The sequence below is a fragment of the Phytophthora infestans genome, genomic scaffold, assembly GCF_000142945.1.
Source record: "Phytophthora infestans T30-4 supercont1.363 genomic scaffold, whole genome shotgun sequence".
Taxonomy (NCBI): Eukaryota; Oomycota; class Peronosporomycetes; order Peronosporales; family Peronosporaceae; genus Phytophthora; species Phytophthora infestans.
In genome coordinates, this window is record NW_003303396.1 from 37,981 (window position 1) to 47,107 (window position 9,127).

Sequence of the window (9,127 nt, forward strand, 5' to 3'; positions counted from 1 at the left end):
ATGGGAGAACGCCATTCCTGACTCACCCGTCGCAAATGACGCACAAGCCCCTCCCGACTCATTAAGCACAGCAGACCTCGGCACTTTCGAAGATATTATTCCGCTCCCCGATCGCACAGAACTACCGACTGAGAATGTCCCCAACTACCCCCAAGAACGAACACTGCGTGGAATCAGGGCTCGGAAAGTAAAACTGCAGATTCTGTTTCCCATCGTCACTGAAGTTGAGAGAGTACAGCTATAGCAGAGATGCGTAAATCCACTGGTATTCGCTCCATTAACCTGAATCAAATATGGCGTCAATTGATTTTAGTCTTAGTATCAGCTCTCTACTGAGTCTTTTTCTCCAGTGAGATGGATTTCGGTATGCAATGGCGCAGAGATCGCTCACCTTCGACCTCGCGTAACTTGACGCGAGTCTGACGCAGAGATCGCTCACCTTCGACCTCGCATAACTTGACGCGAGTCTGACGCAGAGATCGCTCACCTTCGACCTCGCGTAACTTGACGCGAGTCAGCAACTCGTCCACCGAAGACGCGTCACAAGCGCGGTCCAGCACCTCCAGGTCCACTAGCTGTCCGAATTTCAGTCGCATGAGCTGCTCGCTGCGGTCCTGAGCTCTTGCAATGGCTTCTTGCTGCTGACGCTTCTCCATAGCAAGCACGTTCTGCTGCTTGTGGAGGTCTCGGAACTGTTGACGCAGCTTCTTATTCTCTGCTTGCAGCGACTCATACGCTCAGACAACGCAGAGAAGGCGCGAGTGGTGAACACGAGGCAGCCAGCAGCTTGAGCAGGTAGCGTACAGTTCTGCTGAGTCGGAGACGGGGCTTCAAGACAACATAGTTGCCGCGTACTGAGCGGCACCACGACGTCTAGCGCAACTGCTTTTCACTCTGGAACTGCTGCGTATCCTGCTCCGTCATAGCCAGCTCCTTGTCAATCGCACGTTGCTTGGCTGTCTGACGCTCTCCGGCCTTCCGAAGCTCTTCGATCGCCTTGTTCAGCTCCCCCATGGCGTCGTCTACATCGGCACGCTTCTCACGCAGGGCCAGCACCTTCTCGTACAGAGTCAAGTCGCATCCAGACGGACAGGCATCCTCTTCTTCTTCGGCATCGTCGTCGTCATCTTCGTCATAGTCTTCGGCTTCGTGTTCTTCTTCTTCGTCGTCGTCTTCCTGCTCCTCGCCGTCTCTCGCACTGTCAGGCTCTTTCCCTTCTTCCTTGCCACCGCAGCTGGTTTCTTCTTGGCTCGCTTGATCTTGCTCTTAAACAGCTCCTGCAGCGCCGCAAAGCTCGGGCGAGGTGTAACACTTGACCCCGTGCCGCCGCTCACAAGCGTCAGGAGCTCTGCTTGAGCAGCCTTCTCCTGTCGCGCCCATTCATCCAGATCGCGTTTCTTGATCGTCAGCAGGTCTTGGACATCGCGCAGGTCCGCCACTAGCCGATTGCCGTTGAATCACTAATAGTGATATACTATGGAAGGGGCAAAGCAACTCATTTTACTTAATAAAAATGATTTTTACATTATTACCATCCCTTTTTAAGTTAATAAAGTATAAATATGTTAATTAAACAACAGTGCGCACCGTGCTTCCAATGATTTCCAAACAGAAGTCAATTGGGCTATCATTCGGCCATCCTCAACAGAGTCCACCAACAACGTTTTCGAAGGCGATGCAGGCCTTACCCGACCGTGCCGTATATTCAGAACTTAGTCGACTGGATGCAAACTTTGAGATCACCTCGTTTGCCATGGTGCAGTGTCGCCCCTTTACAGCATCAACTGATAGCCCACTCGTTTCAGTCTCCACAGCAAATAGATCCACATCGGAGTTTACCTTCCGCCAGTTTTTCTCCAACCATTTCCGATCTTTGAACCATGCTTGTACCTTGGCCTTTATCGCGTAGAATGTAATTGCAGCTCCCACGTATTGTCTAGTACAAATCACAGCTCACAGTTATAGCAACCACAATATGACGACCATAAAAATAAAAAGCAACCATACGAGAATGGCAACCTTACCCGCTGAATTTCCAAAGTTTGGGGTCGATAGAAGCTACGAGATCGAGCACGATTCCTTGTTTCTTGATGCGGTCGTCGAGTGGATCTGGGTGACGTTGCTCGGACTTAGCTGTCTTGATTGAAGCTTGCATTGACCGCGTGATGTCTCCAGGGATTACAAATGGGTGCATGTACGTTGCTGGTCGTACAGCTCCCCAGCTGCATTCGATTGTGCGACCCCTGAGGTACGCATCGTCTAGTTGGACAGGGTATTTGTCTATCATGCCCGCCACAGCTCTGACATTCTCTGTGCTGCGTGCCCAAACGACAAACTCATCAAGCTGTACGGTGAGATCACTAGGGTATTTGTGCACGGCGAGACGAGTATGAACTGAGGTAAGCTTTGTCTGTCTTAGCTGCTGTGGATTTGATCGTTGTCTCCCTCGGGTCTTCGGCTTTGGGACGTTTATGATATCCACTCGCTGCGTAGGCATCGCTGGGTCGGTAGTTGGATGTAAAGCAGATTCACCAACCTCACAATTTTCGACTTTCTTGTAATCAACTGCATTCTCGTAATCATCTGCATTTTTGTGATCAGCTGTATTCTTGTGATCAGCTTCATCTGTGATGGATACCGGCGATTGTGCCTTGCTCACAAACTGTCTTGGGCAATCGAGAGGAAGAATGTTGTTTCCCGATTTCGGATGTAATCTGCCGCGTGATGATCATCTGGTGCTGGAGTAAACCCGCCAACGTCTTGTCAATTCTAGTCTTGAGGCCTAGAAGCATCTTCAAGTATTTCCAATTACACTCGATCCTGTTAATTGTCGTATTACCAGCAGTAAAATGTTTTTCGCGTTCATAGTTCGACCACATTTGTCGACACCAATGCCAGTTTTTCTCAAAATACGCAAAGAAATTGGTCCTCCTTGACTTTTTGCAGTATTTCTTCATTGCATCATCTGCAGATACATACGCGTCTTGTGTGCGGCTGCCCAGTAACCACAACAAATGAGTGAAAAGGCAATAGAGAAATTTGCTGACTGCAGCGCACCAATACAGCATCTTCGTCAGCAACTCGATAAGTTCTTCTCTCTGTGCCATCTTGAGCTCAAATACTTTGCGTTTCATCACTTTTTTCCAGTATGTAATGGCGTGGAATTGACAGAGTAGCACCTGGGCGGTTGGAAAGCACTCCTCAAGCACTTGCCACTCTACAAAATCTTTGTCGATAACCACACTCGTGACGTCTTTCCACTTTGGATTTTGTCCTTGAAATATACCAAGATCGTTTTAATCGTGACAGCGTTCTCACTGAGGCAAATAAAGTCAACCACTGGGAACCCTCTACCCGTACGCGTAGTGACAACCAAACTCCCTACACAACAGTAGCAACCAAATGAGAGCCAAGGTTGTTGTAAAAAATTAAGGCTGCGCTTAAGGTTGCTATAAACATAAGGTTGCTTTTCTGCGCGTACCTAAATGGTAGCCAAGATTGTTCGTTCCGTGCGTGAAGTCCATCGTCAAGGTTTCACCCCACCGCTCAAATATCATATTTTGCGCTTTCGTTTGCATGATGGCTCCACAGGTGATGTCCATCTGGTCCTGGATAACGAGCATATCGCTACCTTCAATCTGTCGAAGAGCATGCAGCAAGTCTTTCATACGATCCTGAGCGGAATCTGGCCCCATGATACTCCGGAGAAGATTTCTGGTTTGCTGTGGTGTCACTTTACAATCTTTACAGCGTAAGACATTGCATACCAGTCGGTTAGATTGAATAGTACCACATAATAAAAAATAAACAACTAACCAATGCGGTCGTTCAAGAAATTGGTGATGTGGGTAGAAGAAACACGCGCATCTGCCAATGTTTTCACATCCTCCATATCTTGTTCGTCCAGCGGCAGCGTCGCCGTTGTCAAGTAGCTTGAAGCTTGTGCTCTGCTGTTGTCGTGCGAATGTGTATGGTTCTGAAACAGCAACAAGTTTACAGATGTCAGCCGGATTCTTTATCACGCAAACATTAATAATAAGTCTCGAACCTGGTTTCGTAGCACGATTTCGTAGTGATTGCCCGAAACGCGACTCACGGTGGCCGTTAACCGTGCTGTGCATTTGCAGTACCGCTGCTTTCAATTGCGATGCCTCTTGGACCTTGATTTTTGGGATACACCGTGAGTGCACCGGTAGATTCTTTCCGAATACTCAAACGAAGTAGGGATTTGTGCTTCATGCGCGCTAAATTAAAACAAAATAAGAGCATTCCTTTTAATTAATATGTTTAGACAGATCACACCAGTTAAACAAGCGTACGTGTTGTAAGACGCCGTTCGTTCGGAGCTCCGCACACGAAACTTTAAATTATTCTTCTCCATGTATTTCTTGAATTCCTTTTCAAAATCAATCCACGACAAAAGTGGTGCCTTCGGCCTGAACGGCTCCACCACGTTCACGTTTTCGTCCTCACCACCACCGTTCATGGAGTCCATCTCTTCAAGGTGCTTACTTTTTCGGATTCTAGGCGTGTAATCTGCAGTGGATTTGGGCAGGCGTGTAAGTCTGGGTCGCTCACGCTGTGTACCTTCCGCCGGACCCGACTGTCCCCCAATTTTCTGCTTCTTGAAGGGACGCGGCAGCGACGGCAGGTGTGGTAATTCGCGGATTAACTTCTCTTTCTTCATAGAGGCTAAAATAACAAATTAAATATAAAATTACCTTCGCTAAATCAACCACAACCGCTTTAAAGCAACTTTACCTGCGTGTGTCTTCTCGTTTCTCTTTTTCTTTGTCTTCTTGCGTTGCACACGAGCTGCAAAACACACCCCAATGTTAATATAAGTAATTGCACATCGCAAAAAATTAACATGACAGCAAACGTGCGTACCAGCGCTCAATGATAGATCACTCTCTGACTCCGAAAATGAATCTTTTCCTTCCGCGTTGCTATCCTCCTAGCCCGCAGACGCATCCTCGTCTCTGCTATCATCGCTACTGCTGTCGTTGGGCGTCTTCGATGCCAATTACCGCATACAGGTCTCGCAGCCTCGTACGTCCTTCGCCAGTCTACGGATTCGCACATAAGATCAAACTAACTTTGCTGCGTCAGCCGCAAGTACTGCATTACGTACCAGGCTTGGCCGCGTCCTGCGCACGACTCATGGGTCTTCAGTAGCGTCAGCTTCAGGGTGTGGAGCTCGTGGTTCATGGCGCAAGCCGCCCGTTCATCTCGCTGCCCGGCAATTTCTGAAATGGGAGGCTCACAATGATCGTATTTAAAACGAATCGAACTTAAAAGAACAGATACTTACCTAAGACGAAAGCGTTTTTTTTTATTTTAGTTTCGCAGGTAGTTTATGAATTTGGGTAACGCAACCATAAAGTCTTTAAAACGACCATAAATGTCTCAATTTACGGTTGCGGTAATCACTCCGGGTTTTAGCTGCTTTAATTATGGGCAGTCTGGGCATCGTGTGGCGGAATGTCCACGTGGGCCTAGGTGTTACGCGTGTCGCGAGTATGGCCACTTTGCACGAGACTGCTCAGATGCCGAGGCGAAAGCCCGCAATGAGGAGTATATGAAGCGGCGACCAGAAACAACTAAACCAGCGGAAAACTAGTGTCGGGCGCAGTGAGGGGACTACGGCGTCCGGCACCACCAACGGATCCCCGACAATTGGTGCCGGCCAAGAATGAAGAAGCCAAGATCGACGGTGGCATGGGTGGCGAAGAAGGAGTTGAGCAGCAGGTGACGGTGGAGGTGGACGACCAGAGCGAGGGGACTTACGTGAGCAGAGTGATGAAGTGTATCCAGGCGGATACACTGGCCAGAGATGAAGAGCGTGCGGAACGTTACTTGGCGACCGTGCGACCACCTATGGCTGGCGCTCGATTAGTGCGAGCCCCGCCAACGAAAGAAAGTGTAAACAAAGCGGAACAAGCGGACGGGTGTCGGACTGGAGAAGGCGCAGTGTGTGTTTTACCCGTTAACGCAGTACAGGTGACCGATGAACTGGGTAATGCGGATGCGGCGCTGGTGGAGAAGCGGGCAGCGCGGCGGCTGAAGCGACGAGAAGGGAAGAAAATGCAAGTAACGAAAGCTAAGGAGCGGCGGCGGGTTGAAGAGGAAGCGACGAAGGCGAAAGTACAGCGACCGACGAAGAGCGACGAGCAGTGAGACAACGAGTAGAAGAGTGCGCCCTGGCGGACCTGGATGATCGCCGCGCCACTCGCACCCGCAATACGAGTCCGTCTAGTGGAGATCCCGCAAGAGTAAGTTTAGTTCAACGGCCCAAAGTTCAGACAAGCGATGGTGATGTCGCTGATGGCGTGGAGTATGTCGGTGCTGACGACGGGTTGCCAACCGCGCGGATGGAGGTTGATGGTGAACAACGGGCAGTGAAACTGGACAGCGGCGCGAGGTTCACCATTGCTGGCACGGCATGGATGCGGGTTGGTGATCGGGTTGATATTGTAGCTCCCGTGGATTACGTGGAAGGAATCGGTGGGTTCCTTCTTGACGTAGTGGGTGTGTGGCGGTTTGCCATGCGCAACGCGTATGGCGATGTGATCAGTGTGGACGCGTGCATCGTGGCCGGGTGCACCGACGAGTTCCTCCTGGGTGTTGACTTCATGCGCAGTCACGGTGCGACTATGGACTTCGACACCAATGAAATGCGGTACAACGATGAAGGGCGGCGTGTGGTGATTCCTTTCCGGACTTTCGACGAGAATAAGGGCGTGAAGGTGGCAGCGGTGCGTATGGCCAAGAGGACGCAGCTGATCGGGAGCGCTGTTGTGCCTGTGGAAGTGGCGGTGGCTGCCACGGACGGGGAAAAGGGTATCTTTGTGCCGACGGAGCACATTGGAACCGTGATGCTGGCCGCGACGATAACTCGGGTACAAAGCGGCAAGGCGTGGGTTCCGGCGATTAACTCAAGTGGCGTAGAGGTGCGACTACCGTCTAAGAAGGCATTAGGAACGTGGATACCATTAGATGATGACATGGTGGTGTTGGAAGTCAATGGAGGTTTAAGTCGTGAACATGTGTTGGCCTGGTTGAACGAGTTGGGCGACGTGGAGAAGCCTCTGGCCAATGAAGATGAGGTACACATTGGGGAGCAGGACGAGAATACGAAGCATTTGATGATGAAGCTGTTGCGGGCGTACCGCAGAACGACGGAGAGCACGACGGATTGCCCACCGGCCACTACACTGAATATAGAACATCATATTGATACAGTAGACGCGTCGCCAATCATGTAAAAACGACGACGTATGGCGCAGTCTGATGACCCGGTGGTTACCACCAACGTAGCCAAGATGTTAAACGCCGGTGTAATCGAGGAAGGCGAGGGTGCTTGGGGTTTTCCTGTGGTTCTGGTCAAGAAGAAAGACGGGGAGGTGAGGTTCTGTATTGACTACAGAGCACTCAACAAAGTTACGAAGAAAGACGGTTATCCGCTGCCACGGATCGATGAGACTCTCGAAGCCTTGGGAGGTGCGGTGCTGTTTACAACTTTAGACCTGAAAGCTGGATATTGGCAGATACGCGTAGCTGAGCGGGACCGACCGAAGACGGCCTTCACGATCAAGCAAGGCTTGTATCAATTTGTGCGGATGCCGTTTGGTTTGGGCGGGTCATTTGAGAGCGCCTCATACCTACGAACGGATCGCGAGACATTATTGGTGACCGGATTTGCGACGAGAAGTAGCGCGATGGGTACGAGGCTGTCAGGAGTGTGGAAGTCGTAAGGCAAAACCGAGGGAGGTGATTCCGCCACTGCGGAGCATTCGCGGAGGAGATGTTGGCGATAGATGGGCATTAGATGTGGCGGGCCCTCTACCAGTGGCCGGAGGCGGCGAGCGGTATGTAATTGCGGCTGTGGAGTATGCTACTCGTTACGCGGTGGCCAAGGCGGTGGAGCGGCACACAGCCGACAATGTGGCGAAGTTCCTGATGGAGGAAATCGTACTGAAGTTTGGCGTGTTTCGTGAGTTGCTGACGGATGGAGCACCAGAGTTAACTGGAGTGGTGGTCGAAAAATTAGTGATGTTACTGCAAGCACAGCAAGTAAATCCGGTGCCGTATCGACCTCAAATGCTGGGTTTGGTGGAGCGCTTCCACCGCACGTGGAAGGACTGTGTGTCCACATACATGCAAGCAGAGGCACAAAATGACTGGGCGGATTGGGTGCCATTTGCGGTGTACGCTTACAACTCGGGACGACACTCTACGGTGGCGCTTTCGCCCAACGAGTTGATGATGGGAAGGAAGCTGCGAAATCCAAACGAGTTATTACAACAAGCGAACGTGACGGAAGCAGGAGAACTGTCGGAGTATAATCGGTGGCTAATGAGGACGTTGAGACAGAGTCATGAGGTAGCAAATCAAGCGCGAGTACGGGAACAACAACGTCAGGCACGCTATTATGATCGTAAAGTACGCAAACGACGAGACTTTGTACCAGGCGACAGAGTTTGGATGTACCGACCTCCGAAGGGGCCAAAAGCGACTAAGTTGGCGCATCAGTGGATCGGTCCAATGAGGATCGTCGAGCCTGCGGGGTATGAGAATTTCTTAATTGAGCTCATGTGTCTTTCCTCATTACCTATCACTATCCGGTGGACTTATTGCAGCGTGTGGCAGCTGATATCGAAGAGCAGTTGGAACATGAAGGGCAAGCCGAGAAAAGTGAAGATGTCGAGGCAGCAGACGCGGTTGCTGGAGCAACGTCGTCGGCTGTGCCGGCAGCAACGAGAATCGCAACTGGCAAACGAAAAGGGAGAGCGAAGAACAGCGTTGCTAAGTGGCGAATCTCGAGTGAGCAGTTGGTGAAGGTTCGACGCCGCAGACGTCGCAATAAAGCTGGATACTTTGTCCTTGAATACGCGTTACGGCCAGCGAGGAGTGGACAAGTTGTTCCCGATGACGATGAAAACGTGTGGGTCTCTAGTGCGGAATACGACGAGTTGTTCGCAGCAGGACGGGTCGTGGAAGACCCTTTGTTGGAGTAAGGCGTGTAATGGATCATGCAGTGAAGCTGATCACGAGGAGGTGAGCACTGGTTGGAGACAGCTGCTGAGGTGTGGAGTGTCGGACGAAGCGGGTACGTATGAAAAGA

The 9,127-nt window shown here is 50.8% G+C and overlaps 1 protein-coding gene across 1 annotated transcript; it reads right to left on the reverse strand.

The window, feature by feature from the left end:
- Window positions 1-329: 329 nt before the first annotated feature.
- On the reverse strand, window positions 330-2,155 carry PITG_21364 (uncharacterized protein; the record flags this gene model as incomplete). The annotated part of the gene is made up of 5 exons (XM_002894888.1): window positions 330-736; window positions 894-1,176; window positions 1,230-1,367; window positions 1,840-1,936; window positions 2,025-2,155. The coding sequence occupies 5 exons, from the start codon at window positions 2,153-2,155 to the stop codon at window positions 330-332; spliced, it is 1,056 nt and encodes a 351-aa protein (XP_002894934.1).
- Between the last annotated feature and the right edge of the window lie 6,972 nt (window positions 2,156-9,127).